This window comes from Dipteris shenzhenensis, chromosome 6, assembly GCF_047967505.1.
Source record: "Dipteris shenzhenensis isolate YYH24624 ecotype China chromosome 6, Dip_SZ_1.0, whole genome shotgun sequence".
NCBI classification, from domain to species: Eukaryota; Viridiplantae; Streptophyta; class Polypodiopsida; order Gleicheniales; family Dipteridaceae; genus Dipteris; species Dipteris shenzhenensis.
In genome coordinates this window covers 52,710,761-52,731,208 of record NC_141601.1, presented here as the reverse complement: position 1 = coordinate 52,731,208, position 20,448 = coordinate 52,710,761, and the positions used below count along the sequence as shown (strand labels likewise).

Here is a 20,448-nt window from a genome sequence, read left to right as displayed (position 1 = left end):
AAGATCAGTCCTTGTTTCATTGTTACCCACTGGAGAACAGTAGGTTAGTGTTTCCATCTTAGGATTCTAGGTAGTTCTAGGTCCCAGCGTAGGGTAGGAGCCGAGAAAGGCCCCCTTAGGCTGGGACAATGAGGAAGAATAGGCTGGGAAGGGCTGCCTTTATAGGCTTCCCTGTGCCCCTCCCTAGGCAGGCTTTTATGGGGCAAAGGGCCATATCTGGCCCTGATCAGCCTCAGCCCTTGGCCCTCAGTTCAGCCTTCTACGCAGCACAACAGTTGGGGAATTGGACCAGCAAACGGAGTAAGGTTTGGGTACTGTTTCATCAGTTCTTTGAAGTTCTCTATTGCAGTTTGCACAGCTCACTTCTCAGCTCTATCTCTTAGTCATATCTCAGCTCTCTCTCAGTTTCTATTACTCTCAGCTTTCACTCTCTCACTTAGTAACCTTGCATTCCGGTGGACAGCACAAGCCTCTTCCTTGCCTTGTAGAAGTGCCCTACATTGTGAGTGTGGATAGCATCAAGGTCTCGGTATTGGTTGGAGTCGCCTTTCAAGTCGTTGGGTCTGCAATACGTTTGCACAGCATACTTTTCAGAAGCGCGTTTCTGTGCTCTCTCGAAGAGTGTTATTTGTGTCTTTCAGTTCTCGAAGTATGAAAGCAAATTCTCTTGTGGCAAGTGTTAGATATCAATGCTCCACTCTTGTGTAACTACGCGGGAACCAACTAACTCTACTTGTAAGCCCCCCATATGAGGAGAAGGCATTTGAGTAGCTTGGTTATCCGGTAGGTCCTGGCTTGGACATTAGATGGGGGCCATGTGTGGCCTGATGGCTGGACGGAGTTGGCACACTGCCAACTAGGCTACATGCAAGTGCGGGAAGGCATCCCATGACTGACCGCACTAAGGGTAGACGGAGCATTTTCCGGGGCAGCCCACTCTCGGGTTGCGGGGCCCGTTTGGAGCCCCAGATGGTCCTAGATGGCTCTGGGCCGAACGGTGACCGTAGGCTAGTTGCTCTATATTACACCACGGTTCTATTGTGTGGTCGGTGGCCTATTTCGGGACCGATCCCCAGTCGACCGTTTTGGGCGGACTGGGTCGGTTACCCAATTGAGTCTAACCGACTACGACTAGTGGCTATATAAGAGCAACCCCGTGAAGCCCATTTCATCACTGGCTACAGCAATCCTGATTCCTTAGCATCTAGCCTCCGTCTTCTACTGTTTTCAGCTCGCCATCGAAGCTCCTTTCATAGGAGCGCACGATTGGGAGGCAGCGCCATCTATTGTATCAGTTCTACAGTAATCAAATTTTGATTCTCCATACTATTTGCTTTTCTCTCTTGCATACGAGATCCTATTATCTGTTGAGCACAGACGTTGTATTATTTTCTTACAGCAAGCAGCCACATGTCACCGAGAAATGTGTCGGGTGTGGGGTTCCCAGACCCGTCCCATAGCCACGCAGAAAGCTCTACAGTCTCCCAAAAAGTCCCGGGAGGGGATGACTGTGGAGGGCTCAAGGGCTCATTATATTCAAGGTCCTCCAGGGGCCACAAGTGCTTATGGGATGGCATGCTCCTCTTGTACACGTGTCAACAACGCGGGGCTCCCCCCCCTTTCTTTGTATTTTCCACACATGCGTGAGGGTGAAGGCCATTACCTCCAACACCCCCCCATGGATGAACCCCGAAGCATTAAATCCAAGCACTGACCAAATCAAGACCAACACTACAACAGAACCACGTGGACAAACCGCACGGGGTCAACAGATCCAAGTTGCCCAAAGTGCTTCAAAGACCACGCAGTCAACAACCGCACTCAAGATCACCGTGAATCATGGCACTCCGTGATGAGTCGCACTTAACACCCACTCATGTAAATCACGACACCTCTGCTTAAGTGCATACAGTCCACAGATCTAGAGAAATGGCACGATGCCATGCGTCACGTGCGCAGCCGCTGTCGCCCAAACTAGGTCTGATACCATTGTTGGGACCTATGGCAAGCAGCCGTCCCAGGAGGGGATGACTTTGGAGGGCTCAAGGGCTCATTATATTCAAGGTTCTCCAAGGGCCACAAGTGCTTATGGGATGGCATGCTCCTCTTGTACACGTGTCAACAACGCGGGGCTCCCCCCCCTTTCTTTGTATTTTCCACACATGCGTGAGGGTGAAGGCCATTACCTCCAACAAGGGTGGCCTAAATCATAGGCACCTCTCCTACCTCAAAGGAGATAACTCCTACATCATAGGGACTCCTAAATCTAAGGCACCTCCCCAAGGGGAGGCCTTTGCATTACATCATCACTTATGTCATAGTCTAGACACATCATAGCACTTAGTGTGCTACACACACACACACACACACACACACACACACGATCATAGGACAAGACCTTGATCACACAATTTCCAACAAAAGATACCCATCACCATTCTATTGCACCTTGTCAAGTTAGTGTCCTTGCCACAACCAAAGATGCTAATTTGAATGGTACTAGAGGCTAGGTGGTGTGGGTCAACCCAAAGCTTCCCTTCTTGATCATCCACTCTAACATGCTACCAGGATATCATCTCGAAAATAAGATAGTCTAATCCAAGTTGTTGGTGCAGGTAAGGCTCTAGTAATAAGGTGCCTCCATCTCACATCTTAAAGAGCTGATAGGATGCTAGTGTTTCTCTCTGCATTCTAGTGAGTCTCTTCTCTCAAGTGTGACTAATTGTGTTGGCGCCCTTAGATTTCCATAAGATTCTAATAATTTGTGACCCTTTGCCATGAAGGGGGACCTTAAAAAAGATCAATTTCTAAAAAGGTTGCAAGTTTCCTTGTGTGTGATGGGTGTTCCTAAGGCCCATGCTATAATAGAAGCCTCCAGTGCATGGAGCTTGAGTGAAATCTTGGATCTTGTTAGGCTCTGCTTGACAAATTTGGATCAGTGATGTCGCAATCCCTTGTTGACTAAGGAAGGAACATTATCTACCAAGGCACTTGGGCCCCTTCTATTATATTTGCCCTCTAGCCTAGCCCACAAAAAGTTGCACACAAGTCATGAAAGCTCATTAAAGCACCTGCAGGATGCAATGTATCACATGGCAAAAGCTTGGATTGGAAAAGTTGTCAAAGACCAGAAACCTTGATATTTAGTTGTATTCATAGTGGGGATGTCATAGTAGCAAGTCCCTGCTATGCGTGATGGAGTTTATGGTTTTCAATCTTATGAGTGACTATCGTGAGATTGAAACTGCACTATGTTGTGTTTTTAGAGGATGAGTTTGGGAATGTTCCTGATTTCATCTAGGTATATGCTTCTTCCGTATTAGCAGACATGCAAATTTCACCTTGTGAAGTTTTTGTCCAAGTTGCGGCGTACTGGTATTGCGATAATTCTTTCTATCTTAAATGGTGCGTTTGCCCTATTAGCTAGATTTAGATTTAGATGCTCGTTTGGGAGAGACTAAAATGAAATCGTCTAGACTTCATACGCAGTTGTAGCTTGAATGAAGAGATTTGGACTACTTTTTGATTAGCCTTCTCCTTTAGTGCTAGCCTTCGTCATGGCTGAGTTTGCCCTTCACCTCCAGAGTGCCGACAGAAACTCGGTACGAAGACTTTGTACAAATGGATGCTCAAGTATGTGTGGGTGTGGATTTGTATGTGTGAGAGCATACTTTTATACTATGGTCTACACCCACTGTTGGGCGTTGATGACATCAATGGGGATGTCATAGTAGCTAGTCTCTGCTATGCGTGATGGAGTTTATGGTTTTCAATCTTATGAGTGACTATCGTGAGATTGAAACTGCACTATGTTGTGTTTTTAGAGGATGAGTTTGGGAATGTTCATGAATTCATCTAGGTATATGCTTCTGCAGTATTAGCTGACATGCAAATTTCACCTTGTGAAGTTTTCGTCCAAGTTGCGGCTTGCTGGTATTGCAATAATTCTTTCTATCTTAAATGGCGCGTTATCCTATCAGCTAGATTTAGATTTAGATGCTCGTTTGGGAGAGACTAAAATGAAGTGGTTTAGACTTCACAAGCAATTGTAGCTTGAATGAAGAGATTTGGACTACTTTTTGATTAGCCTTCTCCTTTAGTGCTAGCCTTCGTCATGGCTGAGTTTGCTCTTCACCTCCGGAGTGCCGACAGAAACTCAGTACGAAGACTTTTTATAAATGGATGCTCAAGTATGTGTGGGTGTGGATTTGTATGTGTGAGAGCATACTTTTATACTATGGTCTACACCCACTATTGGGCGCTGATAACGTCAGTGGGGATGTCATAGTAGCTAGTCCCTGCTATGCGTGATGGAGTTTATGGTTTTCAATCTTATGAGTGACTATCGTGAGATTGAAACTGCACTATGTTGTGTTTTTAGAGGATGAGTTTGGGAATGTTCCTGGATTCTTCTAGGTATATATTTAGTTGTATTCTATCTCTTGTCAAATGTCAAAGAACCTGCTGCATCTTGAAAGAGGCAACCATGGTAGAACACTGGGTTCAAGACACGGAGCAAGACTATGAAGGCATCATGAAGAACAATACTAGGAACATCTAGAAATAGCATCATTGGTTGCATGGGGTTTAAAAGGTCAAACTCAATACAGATGGCATGGGAAGACGCAAAGCAAGCTTGGTTGCAAAAGGTTCCTCCCAAAAAGTGAGAATATTGTCAGGGACGTTATGTCCAATACACTTTTCTCTTTTACTTCTGCATTTTCATCATCTCTTCATAATCTGCAAATAGTTTTCTCTTGATACTCTCTTATGAATCAGAACTTAAATCTTATCTTCAAGTTCTGGTTCCTCTTGATGCTGAATATTCAAATGCAGAAGTACCACTGTAGTGCCTCTTCAATATCTCTTCATGCTCAGAATCCTCTTCTGAATACCATGCTGCTGAAATTTTTCATAATAACCTGCTCAATAAGCTGAAACATATCCTCAACAAACGGGTCAGTAGTAAAAAGATCCTCTCACCCAAATGTGTTATTGAAGTAGGTAGATCTTGGCCTTAAATGATTTCACAATGGCGAACTGCTTAGTCTATAAAAACTACGGATCATCAATCTCTTTTTCTAACTCTTCTATTTCAGCCTACTCATCCTATAAGATGCTCTACATGGAGGAGAAAATCCTTGATTCTCTATCCATTCTCCATAATGAATATATATCTACTCTCTATCCAATTCACAAATCCATACACCAGTGTTGGCTGAATGGATAGCGTTTACTCTTGGTTCTATTTTCACTGCAGATCCCTGTGATGAGGAGGTAGAAGCCTCACCCTCATGCTTGGATGCTTTGCCTTTCCCTTTTACAAAACTAGTCTTGACAATTTTGTCTAATAGAGTAGGACATTGAAGCCATTGATGCCCTGGCTTATGCTTCTTACAGCCGAAAAATTTAGCCTCCTTAATTAGCCTTTTTTTCTCATCGTCAGTCATGGAAGGAAATGGTATTCATCCAGGACGTGATTGGCTGTTAACATTTTGTACAATAGCTTTCTCCTTTCCTTTGTTGAAGTGTTTACGAGGATTTAATTTCCTCTCAACAATCTTAGCCAACTTAGAGGTCTCTAAGAGTGGTTGGGTTGAACATTTCAACCTCACACCTAACTTTCGGGCTTAGGGCTGCTAATTAATTCTTTCTTCCATCATCCTCACTCTTCTCAAGTAACTCTAAAGAGAGTTTCCAAAACCTGGATGTAATTCAGCATTACTCTCGTTATCGAATTGCCTAAACCTTTCCCAACGGAAGGTCAATTTTTCTTCATGCCTCGGAGGCTTGAAAGTGGCCTTCATCTGCTCTAACAAACTTGGACCATTGAAGAATAGGCTCTTTTCCCGTTTGTATAAGGATCCCACCACATCAAAGAATCCTTCTGTAGATGTAGTGTGGCAAGTGCAAGCTTCTCATGATCGGTCTTATCTTGATGGGTAAAATATAGCTCAAAGTGGCGAATCCAATTAAGGATTTTATCTGCCTCTCTTGCTCCATCATATTTTGGAAATTCTATTCTCTGTCGGGATTGGAATTTGGCTCTCTTCGAGGGGGTACTTAAATCTTTATCTCCAAAATTCAGCACTCACTTAGTCCCTAATTTTGTCATAATGGACTGTTCAATCATATTACTAAGCTGAAAAACCAGCTTATCAACGGGAGACTCCTCTCTCCTCTTGCACTTGGATTATAATCCATGTGTACGGGATCCTGAGTTAAAGGCGTAAACTCACTGCCTTGCTCTTGGATAGACTCTTTTCCCTTCATTTCTAAAGAAGGACTCCCTATCAAGAGGTTCTCGAACGAGAGCTGAAGGTAAATCTATTTGTGGGTTATCATACTCAAGATGTATGTGGGTCTCATCTAGAATATCCTCTTCAAGAGGAGGCGATGGTGTTCTCTCCCTATCCCCTTCTGGTAATGGAGGGAAAAAGACAAGTTTGTTATTAATTTACAAAAGTCAAGTGTTATAGAGTTCGTGGTACTTATCTAACTCCCGCTTCGCTTGGTGGAAAAAACACTTGAAATAACCTCTTCCTCCTTCTCCTTTGGGCTCTTCTTCTTGTTTTTATGCTGTAAACTGGTACGCTCATTTTGGGCTACTTGTTTTGAGTGGATTGGAGCTGTAGATACCGTTATAGGGGGTACTTGGTGGGTGGATCACCTCCTTAAAATCTTGTTCCAATCCAACTTCCAGTTAGGGAGAAGGAGGGGGGTCTCTTTTCGTCACGGTATAAGGGTTTTAAGGGTCTATTCGCACAGGGGGAGTCACCCCGTTAGGACACCATGTTCCCCGTCCAAAGAGCAGAATTTTCAGAGAGAGCCCTTGCCCCAAACCCTCAAAACCCAAGGTTTGCAAAAGAGCCTAGTTCACAGACATCCAAGGATTCGGATCTCTCAGACTAGTGCTCGTGGCAGGGTTTGCAAAGACGCCAATCCAACCAGATCGAGAGATTTGTCTACAAATTCAGATCCCATGTTCAACGCCACCTTCACATCGCACGTACGGAGCCCTTTGTATGATGCGCTCTCGTCCACCATGATCCCTACCTACCCGTGCTTTAGTTGCCCGTATGGACCTCCGTTGCCTGTTCGTATGTCCCCTTGCTGCTCCTCTTCCTCTTCTCGTCACGGTCTCCGCTCGCTTCTCCTCTTCCTCTACTCGTCCCAGTCTCTTTCTCTTCTCATCCGAGTAGTAGATTGTCACTGCTTGGATGCCAAATGTGAAGAACCAGGTTTCGCAACCATAAGAGTAAGCTTCCTTACTTCCTGCTATAGAAAACATATATGCTCCTATGGGTCTGAGCCTACACTCTGCTTGTAATGCAACGTGTATGGGCTGGGTGTTGCTGCGATGTCGGAGTAGGAGGGTTTTCTGATAGGGGTTGAAACAAAGGTCTTCGACTTTGGGGGCTCCATGATGGCCTGTGAATAACTGAGGGCCCTCTTGCTATCTCTAACACCCCATACTGAGCCCATGGCTTAGCTCAGCCTGGGGGCTGAAGATAGGTCGCTCTTGTACCTCTCGCAGGCAATGTGTATGGGCTGGGTGTTGCTGCGATGTCGGAGTAGGAGGGTTTTCTGATAGGGGTTGAAACAAAGGTCTTTGACTTTGGGGGCTCCATGATGGCATGTGAATAACTGAGGGCTCTCTTGCTATCTCTAACACCCCAGATTGAGCCTGGGGCTCAGCTCAGCCTGGGGGCTGAAGATAGGTCGCTCTTGTACCTCTCGTAGGCTGATGATGTGCGAAAACAAGGCTGCCCCCTCCTGCGCGACTTGGGTTCGGAACGAACTGCTGTTGCTGGTGCTTCTGCTGCTGCTGACGCGAGCTGGTAGTGGGGGCCACCCTTTTTTTTGCTGCTGTTTTGCTGTGCTGTTGTGACTACAGCAGACCCGCTAGACGGGAGCGGGAGAAGAGACCGGAGGAAACGGGGGAGCTAGGCGCTAGGCGGGAGGCGCATGCGGGAGGAGCTAGGCAGTGGGAGAGAGAGGGAGAGGGGGCGGGGGAGGGCCTGAGAGGGCAGGGGAGGGGGATGGGCTGTGAGAGAGAGAGAGAGAGAGAGAGAGAGAGAGAGAGAGAACCGTTATTGCACTCATGAAGCGCTGATGTTGGACTGATATTTTTTCAATTTATGTCTTTAAGAATGGTATCTTTAAAGAATGTATTTAAGAACCTTTATAATTTTCAACTGATTTTTTTTAAAGTTTATGGATTTTGAAGAATGGTATCATTAAACAATTTATGTGTGACATGTAATGTGCTCAGGTCTCAAGCATTGGGGTTGGCAACAGTGTCGTAGGTGTTGGTGAAAGGGTTAGTAGTGACTGTACTGCTGCATAGAATGTTGACCTTTTAACAAAGTCACCATCTCTTCATTTTCAATGTTGCTAGACAAGTCTATACCACATTTCTGGAGCACATGAAGCACATCTCAACAATAAATGGGAACACCTCATTGCAGAATATCACTTTTCCATTAGAGTGCTTGCAATCTTTATATCTTTTGTGTAAGCCTCTCTCTTGTGGGTAGTTCAATCGACTTCTCTTATAGTGATTTTCACCTTTGGGATTATGAATCTGCTCAAGCTGACCTGAGAACAGTGCTATGAATGACTTTTGAGTATTACTTGTAGGAACTGAAGGTCTTGAAACTTGTCCTGGACGCAAAAGCTATTGCAGAGGAAGAAGTTAAGTCAAGTGGTGTGGCATACACGATACTGCGGCCTGGGGGTTTAATTAATGATGTAAGCAAACTTCTGTAGATACATTGTCTGTGTGAAATCTAGTCAGAGAAAAAGGACACAGATATGCTAAATTACTGGAATAGGATGCTATGTGACGGTGTATAGACGTCAAAAGGGCCCAAAAAAAAAAAACAGAGTATCGTAGAGCTATGCCCCTCTCCAAGCTATTAATCGGATATACTGTCCTTGTTTCATTCTGTAGCTCCCTGCTTCCGTACTCACTTAAGTCCTGTGCAGTCTCTCACTCCCCTTCCTTCCCTCTGTCTCTCTTTCTTCCCCTTGCTTTCTCAATACTCCCATTCATTGGGGATTCGGCATAGAGTATTATTATACAAGGTTTGAAAAGGCTATGGTGCAGGTAGGAAGTGGTAATCATCATTCATGGACAGGCATGCCAATATAACATTTCCATAGTTCCTTTCTTGGACAGTTATTACTTGACGTTCTTTTCATAACATTTCTCTGTGTTTTTCAACATGCGTAGTGAGGACAATTTCTCCTAGCCTTGTTGATGCTCTAAAATCAACCGTGGTTCAATAACCTTCATTTATAGTGCTCTTCCTGCATGGTTTCTGGACAAAGAAGGGTAAAAACATTGCTGTAATTTATGACAGGAATCCACAAAGCTGGAAATTACTGTATATCTTTAGCAAAATAAAGAAATATTTATTCAAGAGTTGGACACTCGGATAGGATTGCGGTGGTGCCATTCTTCTTGTACACCACACGCATTGGACGCTGTCTTCAGATGGAGGCAGCCGCTTGGACCCCCTCAAGCTTAGGGAAGTGTTGAAAAGTTGATGTTAGATCATACACGAACTATGGAGGGTAGATATATGACCCACAAAATCTGAATTTGTATGATTGGATATATTCTAGTCTTACAAAGGTATGTATATTACGCACATGGCCATAGATTGATAAGTTTTGAACATATAAACTGAGTGCTCTCAATAGAGAACTCCAGCATAGCTACATAAACATGTTTTCAAACTTTCTCTCATATGAATCATGGGAAGTGTTGAAAAGTTAATGTTAGGTTAGTACACAGAGTATGGAGAGCAGATATATTAGATGTGTGCTATAATAATCTCAATTTGAGAGGCCATGTGCACTCCTTGACTCTCTGATACTTGGAGATGTAGTAGCTACTCTTTTTTTGGTGTGCACTTTCGTCTCGTAGGCCCAATGAGGCCTTATGAAGACAGTAACATCTCTCTCTCTCTCTCTCTCTCTCTCTCTCCCCCCCCCCCCCCACGCTACGCAGACATATCAGAGAGAGAAGACTTTTTTAGACCCATAGGAGCAAATTTGTTATCTGCAACAGGAAATTGAGAGCCAAGTTTTGACTTGCAGCTATGGAAAGGAGAGTTCGTGACATGGAAGTGGAAAGCTGGAAGTCATCAAAGAGGCACTACACAAATATAATGCATCTCCACCAACACCATAGCTTGCTTCCAAGGTTCAAGCAATGATCACCACTCATGCGAAATCAATGAAACAAAAGATGATCACCGATGCCAACAAGAAGGTGAAGAAAGCTAAGCTCTATGTGGAAGTGCAAAGAGTAGGAAGCTAGACTAAATAACAAACTAATTCTGCATGGTGGGGGGTTGCCAGATGGTTGTCTTGGCGAAGGGAGTACACATAAGACAGAATCATTGCCTCAAGGAGAAAATACCACAAGCTGAATGGGATCAAAATCATATATGGGACATCAATCAAAACATAACACTGGTATGAGTCTTTTTTATTGACAAGGCGGCAAGGGTAAAGATTCTTCGACAAACCCGCAAGTTGAAGGGCACAAAGATATGGATATTGAGGAGCTCACTTTGACCCAGCTCAACAAAGAGCCACTAAACTTATCAGTCACCCTGTTGTAGGACTAGAGCATAGGGAGACCTTCATAACATCAGTCTTAGGTCACCCTATGATAGGACTAGAGCATAGTTGTGCTTTATAATAATTTTGGAGCTGCTTTATGAACTCTACAGGTGCTGCGGTGTGCTCTTGAAGACGTTGTTCACATACCTAACGATTTATTCAACACGTGCACACATACCTTCTTGGCGATCCCCCGTCAAGATTCATAAATCCATCCTTTTCTTGACCATTTGAAAGGTATGTGTAGGTGCTAGCCTCAGGATATTCTATCCCATGCTACTTAATATAAATTTCCTTTACTCTAGTCTTGGCTCAAGGTCGATTACATTTGTGGCTTTTTCTTAAAAATTCATATCTAGCAAACATGCCATTTGTGTAGAAATTTTTATCATACTACGGTTATCTTTATAAAGGGAAACTAGGGGCTATGAAAAATAATCCAAAATTATGCAGCTTTAAGAATGCGATCGATACGTGGCCATCTAGTATAGGGGTTCGCTATACTGTAAATTTTGCAAGTGCACACCATAATTCTTGTTCTATTTTTTTGGGGGGGGGTTTATGTGAAGTCTTGAAAACAATAAAGTTGTGGAAAACGCCCATAAGGCTACAAAATTTTTGAGAAAAGGTAGTGTTCTTTTCTACAGAAACCAATAATTCTACATAAAATAACTATAGAAAATAATTGTTTGGGTTGGTATTTAATAACTTGGTAAGTGTAATAGGTAGAGACTCATTCCAGAATTCTACCTATTAGGTTACAGGAACTCAAATGTGATAAACAGTCTTTCCTCATTCGGAACTTTGGAACTGGAAGAGAATTTCAGAAACTCAGAAATACAAGTAGAGGAATCATTGTAATTCTGCATACGTCCAATCCATGATTGAGTCCCTTAAAAATAAAAGACTAAGGGAAGGTATGGGCAGTTGAAACCTCAAGGATCCATTCACACCCCTTCACATCCCCCCATGTGACTATTCACTAACCTTGTTCTAGGTCATAGTTACCAGGGAATGTCGTTCCGCCTTCTTGGAATGTGGGAACGCCGTTCCTTGAATTCCTTGAAGGCATACTATATGGGAACGTCCCGGAACATCCAGGAACGTTCCCAAATGAGGGAACTCCATGGGAACGTTCCCAAATGGCATTCCGGCGTTCCCAAACCATGTTCCGGCTTCTGACAGGTCACAGGAGTGGTAAAAATCACTTAATTGCTGTTTTTGGCCATGATTTTGGCCGTAGTTTGCTGCTCCTACTTGCTCCAACCACTCAGCTCCTCCTCTCACCCACTCAGCCCCCTTGCAAGCCCCCATTTTATTTGAATATTTTGGTATGTTTCCATGTGATTTGATGACGTCATATGACGTGGCGTTCTCGTTCCTGTTCCTGTTCCCGTTTCCTTGTTCTCTCTCCTCGATACGTTCCTGTTCCGACCCCCCACGTTCCCGAAATGTTCCTGTTCCCTGGTAACTATGTTCTAGGTGCCTAGTTATCCCCTCACACTGGCACACCCGGTGGTTGGAATTTGAAAAATTCCAAGCCTCGAACCCACCGATTTATTTTTAGGTTCAATCTAATGGAAGTTAGTAGGCCCCGTTCATGATGTAAACATCACATCAATCCAAGACCATGTGGTTAGTAGAGTGAAGAGCTTGGTGGAGTACCAAGGTTCAAACCACCCCCATACATAGCTGTCCACTAATCTCCAAAAGAAAGAGAGTATTATGCAGTAAAGTAAAGGTAAGCTACAGTGCATATCATCGTTATGTGAGTGTAAATACAGTGCTACCATTTTATGGCAACATGCCAGGGCTAGTAACCCATAAAATATAATGTCATCCATGCGAGGTCATACAAAATGAATAAATAGAACCATGCATGAATAAGTATGTTTACATTCCATTGGCACAGAACGGATATATCGCTTTGATCAAGCAAATAAGAATGCATCGATGAAGCTCCAGCATCCGCAACATATGTCGGTGTGGAGTCCTCAAAGAAATCATTCATTTATCTTTGAAAATTCTGAATTAAATTCCATTCATCAAACCACCACTGAAAATCTGAAATCTGAATTTCATTGATTTCAATGACTGAATTTTGATTTCGGAATGAAATCTGCCACATTTGAACATTTTGAATCAGGACTGTTTGAACAACATATGCTGAATTAAAGAACACAAAAATTACTGCTTTTCTGTCATTTAGACTTTCTGATATTGCTCTCTTTGAAATCAGATTGATAATCGGACCTTCGGACTGTCCGAAACATGCCAAAACTGCTTTTTGTTGTGGGACATACTTCCAAACTGTTTGCTGAAGTTCTGTTTGCTGTTTTTCATGATTCCAAGCTTTCATTTGCTGTATATTTTAACCTTGAACAGTTGCCAAGTGTCTGCACATTTGTGGTATGAAGTAGCGGTGATTTTGGAACTCCTCCGGTCTCTTTTGGCTCCTTTTTGGGCTCTTTTGGATCCGGTTTGGGCTCTTCCACTTACCCTCATTTTTCACCTTTTGCATTTCTTCATCATCATCATCAACATCAACATCAACATTCTAATTTTTCAATTTTGTTTTTTTTGCATTTACATTTGATTTTTCACATTGTGCTCTTGCATCTTGTCAAAGGCTGAAAACTGTACCATCATTCAAATCTGAATGTAAACCAAATTCTGATTGCATAATATCATCTTTTGCATCATAGAATTCATCCTCAAACTCAGTAAAAGCATCATAAAACATTTCATATATATCATCCTTCTAAGCTGAAATTTCTGTTTGGGAAACCACTTCAATGAGTGATCCCTCTGGAACATTGTCCTTACCATTTTCTTCACCCAATGATTGAACTGAACTTATTTGCATTTTGAAATCTTGAAAGAGTTGGTCTTGAGATTTATCTTCATCATACTTCTCTTTGTTTACCTCACCCTCAATTGGATCATTACTTTGCCATGCATTGTCACTTGTGGACTGCAGAAAATCAACTTTCTTGCTGAAAAAACACTCGGATGAATGGGTTAGACTTATCTAAATCAAAAACTGTTTTAGGTGGGTATAAACCATATACATGACTAACTCTCAGCCATCTAACATTAGTCAAATTAGTCCATTTGACTTGATTTTGAAGCTCCTCAAAACTGCCAACCGGTAGATTGCACTGTTGCTCCCAACTAGGTCTGCATTTTGGCATAGACTGAAACACAACCAATTGATATTCAAAATACGGTCCAAGTTGATGAGATTTTTGTCCATACATTTGTCTTAACATTTTCTCACTCATCGGTTGGGATTTTGGAGTTCCGGCAGAAGAGTCCATCTTTAGGTCACTCAAATGAAAGTTGATGGCATAGACTGGAACACAACCAATTGATATTCAAAATACGATCCAAGTTGATGAGATTTCTGTCCATACATTTGTCTTGGAATACATAATACCACTTGAGAAGAATCCATCTTTAGGTCACTCAAAATGAAAGCTGAATTTGCCTCCTGACATAGACATGGACTGCATGATTCCTGTCTTTCTTGCATAGTGTGTGTATCCATTAAAGCATGAATCTGATTAGATACATCATCTTCATCTTTAAGAGAAAGTAGGAACTGATCCACCACTTCATTCTCTTCATTCGTATGCTTGATCATTGAAGCATAACACCTCATCCATGACATCATGTTGTTGTATGTTAGGATTCTTTTGCTTCAGCTCAACCTTATTAGCTACTGGACAATTTGCAAATAAAGTTATTAGCATTATACATTGTGCCATACCTCTTATGGATTCAAGCATTTCAACATCTTGCAAACCATCGGGTCTTCTTAGTGTGAGGTTTAGGGATAGAGAGGGCTCCTCTTGGCTTCTTTGGCTCTCGAGCTGCTCTTCTTCTTCTCCTCCTTGCATCACTACCTTCTCAACTCCTTCTAGTTGTCTTTGTGCTTAAACAAATCCTTCCAACGAGGCATACTCATCCTTAAAGGACAATAGAAATTACTGAATAACTGCACCTTCTTGACACATATGCTCATCAATAGCAACATCAGCCTCAAACACGTCATGAGATGAACCATTATCTTCAACATTGGCATCAAACCTTTGGTACTCTTTTATCTTTGGTTGTTTATCCATTTGCTCATTGAACACAAAAAAAACAATAAGACTTGAGCTTTCTGCATACTCCTCAAGAGCTCCATCATCATCATCACACATGGAAGATGAGATCTTCAAATAATCAATTGCATAACTATCAAAAACAATATCAACTTCATTGCTTTGACTTGCTTCAGAATTAGAAACATATCCCAAACCTTCTTTGTTGTAAGGGCTTCTATAGTGAGGCTCCTCAAAGAATGCATTCGGATTGATCTTCTCTTGCTTCCACATCACATCAATAGTAAAAGTTGGTGCAAATGGATAGCATGCACAATCATCTTATGAATCTTCAATATTCTCATCATTCTTTGTCAGAAAGCAATCATCTTTATCATGTTGCTCCATTTGTCTATGACAAAATCCAGAACTGATTGGCATTGGATAATCCTCACACATACTTGACTTCTTTGGCTGTCCATACTCGCTTTCGAAATGTCTGAAATTGCTTTCAGACTATTTGGAGTGACTTTTTGATCTGATGTGATTTGAAACATCTATAATTTGATTAGAAACTGAAATATCTGAATAAATATAGCAAATATCTTGCTCATCTTTGGAATCATCTTCAGAATCTAAATTGGAATCAAAATCATCATCTTCCTCAAGAGAATACTCGGACTGCAAAATCTGAACTCTTTCTTGAAGTTCCAAGATATCAGCAATATATCAAAAAGGTATGCAATCATCTTTATGAAATTTGGCAAACCAATCCTTTGCATGATCAAGCAAAACTGAATATTCTGAAAGCTTTTCCAAGAGCTTTGTGACTTTTTGGATTGCTTTTTCTTCACATAAAGCTGAAAATGTTTTATAGAACTTTTGCTCCAAAAGATTAGTGCAATACTTCCTTTGATGACCTAGTTGTTTGCAATGCTTGCACAGATACATATAGCAATCTTTTGGACCATGATCAACACTTCCACATAAATGACATTGCTTGCTGCGACTCTTCTTCTTAGACTTTGCTATGATCAGAAATCAGAAACTTTTTTTTTTTTTGACCAAATGAATCAGAAAAGAAATAGATAAATGTACCTCCCATATATGCTTGAAAATTGTATAATTGCGCCTATGAGGTTCAAATTTGCATTTAGAACAGAATTGTAATCTCATTCAGAGATTTAGAACAAAAATTGCATCATCTTCAGACACCAACCAAAAGCTTTGATCAAGACTCCCATTTTATGATGAGTAATCAAATCTGCAACTCTCATATTCAAGCCTTGCCTCCATGGATTCATGATAAACTTGCGCAATCCTTTTCTCCAATGCTACCTTTCAACAATTGTTGAATCAGAATTCTGCTACTGCAATGACTTGCAATGACTTGGTCCAAGACTGATCAGGTGGTGGCTGCTTTCTTCTACCAACAGGCTCTTCAATGCCAGCATTGAGCTTGAAAGGTGAATTGAAATCATGCAATCAAAATCGCATCATCTTCATGTGTTGCAACCTTCCTTTGTGAACACACAATCGTTCCTTTCTTGCTGGAGTCTGTCTCCTTCAACTTCCCTTGCACAACATTCGAACATCTTCATATTCGAAGTTGGATTATGAAGTTCCGGATATAATTATATGATTGGTGGCTAGGATCTCAATATCAATATGGGGTTCTCTCCTAGCTTCCAACTACTGGCTTTGCATCATCTTTTAAAGAACTTGATCTCCACCCGCTTCAAGCCAAATTCTTGTTTTCAATTGAAAATTTAGAATCAAACCAAAGATGAATCCAAACTGTTGGAACATCCAAATTGTTGGAGTGTCGAAGTACTACTAGAAACGCTTGATACAGAGTGTTTCCAGAGACTTGTAGATCCTTCTGATTCGGAATTGGCAATCTGAGAATGCTGATGCTGCAGTTCAAACTCAATTCCTTGTGTCCACACTTATCCCTGTTGAAGGCCTGCTGTCTTGAGCTGAGAAAGTGTTCACTCCGATCCGAGAAGGAACGGCTCTAACCCCAATGATATTGTGCGTTGCTGACAGAGCGTCTGGCGAGTCCATGGCCATCATTGCCATTATGTTGTTAGACGAGTCCATGGCCATCATTGTTTGAGGTAAAGTATCCGGTGATTCTCCATCTCTTGGCAGAAGTCGGCTGATCAATCGTGCTCGCATTCGTCTGGAACACCAAAGAATTGAATTCCCAGTGGACCGAGAGATTGTCGACCTGTTGACTCGAACCATTTGAACCAGATCATCGTCCCGATTGCGCCTTGTTGGCTGGGCTGGTAATCCTTTCTGTAGACAGCCACAACAGCGGCATTGGCGAGGACCATGTTTTAGCCAGAGATGTTTAAGGTTCAATCCCTTCAGCGCCAATCAAACGGCCTTCAGCTTGACCCGCTGACGAGGAAATGAGAGTGTCCTGCGTTTCATATTTACTCTAGGACGAGGAGTTACAGGCAGCTGTGACTCAAATTGTTGCAGCGATGGACGTAGAGAGATGTGGAGGAACTTCAATTTACAGGAATTCTTTGCGCCAGGTTGTTGAGCCAATTTGTAAGTTTGCAGGAATTCTCCTGCTTTGAGTATGTCCGGCTGTTTAATTTCCTCAGGAACTTGTGACTGGGATTTTGAATTGACGTGTTGTATGGATGAGCAAATGATGAGAGGAAGAGAGAAACTAAAGAGAAAGAGAGAAGAAGATAATGTTGTGCACCGCACCAAAGAACATGAGATGACTTAGGTAAGGGATGAGAGTCTGCAGAAAACGAATTGCCACTGCTTTTCCAAAAAAGACAAGAACCGTGAACTCCATCCTTCAAAATAATGTGTTGGCCACAAGAAAACTCTCGCACGGACTGGAAATTCTAGAGTGAGAATTGTTCCACTCTCTGAAAACAGGATGATTTCTTGCCCAAGAGACTCCGCGGGTCTTTAGAAACCCAGTATAGCTGCTTATGCTTGGGCACTGATGACGACATAAGTGTTGCTTTGCTTGCTAAGTATGTCTTCCTTTTGCTTTTCATAAAAGTTTTTGTTTACCTCTTTTTTCTTCTCTTTCATTTTCTCTTTTATTTTCTTTGTAGATTTTTGATCTTTAGAACAACAAAAAATTCTAAATTTGTATGATTGGACTTATTCTAGTCTTACAAAGGTATATATGATTTCTTGCCCGGAGTGCTAAATGTTTGAACCCATTGCAGGATTGCCAGTGTAACAGGTAGAGACTCATTCTAGAATTCTACCTATTAGATTACAGGAACTCAAATGTGATAAACAGTCTTTCCTCATTTGGAACTGGAACAGAATTTCAGAAACTCAGAAATACAAATACAAGTAGAGGAATCATTGTAATTCTGCATACGTGCAATCCATGATTGAGTCCCTCAAAATAAAAGACTAAGGGAAGTTATGGGCAGTTGGAACCTCAAGGGTCCATTCACACCCCTTCACATCCCCCCATGTGACTATTCACTAACCTTATTCTAGGTGCCTAGTTATCCCCTCACAGTAAGCACTAGGCTTTGCCAATGGATCTGGATCTTTTAAAACCCAGATGGCAGCTTATGCTTGGGTAGTGATGAGAACACAAGCGTACCTTACAAAGTTATTTTATTTTTTCTTTTACTCTTAGTTCTATTCGACATCTCTTCTAAGCCCTCTTTTTCCCTTGTCCCTTTTTCTCTCTCCTTTCTTCTTTCAGTCTTTTTACAAAAAAATTAATTTGTAAGATGGGATATATTCTAGTCTTGTGATGATATATATTTAAAAATAAAGTTTTAAAATTTATTCATGATCCAATCATTGCCCAATGTTTACTTATATACATGGAAATTTTTTATATGAAAAGATTGTGTTTACTTTCTCCATTCATAAAACGAGTATAAGTACTTATACATATGAGTGGTTTTTTAGTGTTTCTTTGTATTTTAATAGAATTTGACAATTCATGATGGTTGTATTGTACCTTTCTATAACCAACTATGTTGGTAATTATTTTTTGTTCATGGGCATGCTGCCTATCGGGCAGTAGGAACAGCACATCAATGCAGACGCAGTGCCAGAAAGGCCCAAGGCCCAGCAAACTTCAACAGTGTTCAGAGCATGGTAGTCGCCTTCTATAGGTGCACCTCTGTCCTGGATCTGGTCTGTAAACTCACAGACCAGGCCACTCTGTGAAATGGCAGTTACAGAGTCTTCCAGTTTGTGAAATGACAATTATAGACCAATGTGTAAAATGGCAGTTACAGGTAACTTCCAGGCTATAAAAAGAGGGTGATTCCCCTCATTCTTCTAGCATCAGTCAGCGCAGCACATCTGCCTACATTTCAGTCCAACAGCAGAGCTTCAAGCCCCCCACAGTTCAGTGAGGATCTACGACAAGAGTGCCCCATGTTTTCTCGTTGTAAAGGAGTAAGGGGGATGTTGTGTTGCTCTCTCCAATTTTCCCCTGTTAACTTCTAACTTGAGCCGTGATCTGCATTTTGATTTGGAAGTCCCCATTCTGGTGCCATTTGGGGTTTCATTCTCATTTCCATGTATTGGGGGAGTATGCTTTAAATTGTCATGAACGTGAGTGGTGTAAGCATACATTCTGCATTTATCTTTAATATATATCTTTCAGCTCAAAATCAGAGAGTTATTCTTGTTTTGTGTAAATTAGGCTTTGATTCTAGTTGGATTTGTTGAGAAAATCTTTATTTTTGACCTGAAAAAAGGACTGGTATTTGTAGCCAAGCACTCACAAGAAAGTTTGTGTGACAGCCTCCAAGTGGTAAAGGCATTCTGACGGAGGACCCAAGTGTTTCAGGCCTGATTTCAAGGGGAGATGTCGCTTCTATTGTGAGTGCAACTTCTGTTCTGTGATGAAATAGGCCTTCATCGATTTTACCAAGCTGGCTATGGCGATGATGCTTTTGGGGTTGTGATTTTATGTGTTTTCTCTGTTTTTGAAATTTATTGTTTCATACTAGAGTTGTCTTTTATTTGCTGGTATTCTTAAGAAATTAAACATCATTAACCTCTCGAATATCTGAAATGGCATCTTCATTTTGGATGACTCTGCTGATCTTGCTCATTGCGGCATGGTTCGTAGTAGGATTTGGTTCTTGGAAAAATGTATTTGAGCTCCTCTTGCATACTTTGATGCAGCATTCTTCCTGTTTCTTATTCCTAGGTGGCTGAGTTGTGATGATAATACTAAAATCATACTGTACTTAAATGTTTTGATTTATGTGGGCAGATCATGCAGATTCTGTTCAAGAAGCAAGCTGAATATAAAACCTTCTCTGCTATTGACTCTGAAAGGGTAATTTTCAAACCAATACATCTTATGTTTGTAAGTATGGTCTGCCTTGATGTGACTACAGGCAGAAAATTCGTCCCTCATCCCATACATGTCTGTACACAGTGATCTACCTTCCTAATCTTTAGCTGCGTTAATAGCAAGATCCATCATGTATATCTGCACTTTTGACGAATGCGGTGCGGGCGCTCAGTACAGAGGGGTCCCACTCCCTCTGCCTTATAGCGACACTTCAAGCAAGCACTCACTATAACACCAGTCCTCAAGAACTCATGCAAAAGGGCCAGTGGGATGCTAGAGAAGGGATTCACCCCTCAATATATTCAAGGATACTTATCAATGCCAAGTTGTAAATGCTCCCCGAGTCCACGTGTAAGGCAGCACCTTCATGAGGCAAGTAGCCTC

General features: G+C 41.9%; 1 protein-coding gene across 1 annotated transcript in view; it reads left to right on the top strand.

Annotated features, from left to right (window-relative positions):
• Positions 1-20,448, top strand: part of LOC147901329 (uncharacterized) — a 44,814-nt gene that overhangs the window by 21,091 nt on the left and 3,275 nt on the right. Inside the window, exons 8-11 of the mRNA XM_087375904.1 lie at positions 8,276-8,323; positions 8,644-8,754; positions 19,503-19,580; positions 19,981-20,046. Coding sequence (XP_087232030.1) covers positions 8,276-8,323; positions 8,644-8,754; positions 19,503-19,580; positions 19,981-20,046 — 303 coding nt within the window. The remainder of the gene's footprint in view (positions 1-8,275; positions 8,324-8,643; positions 8,755-19,502; positions 19,581-19,980; positions 20,047-20,448) is intronic.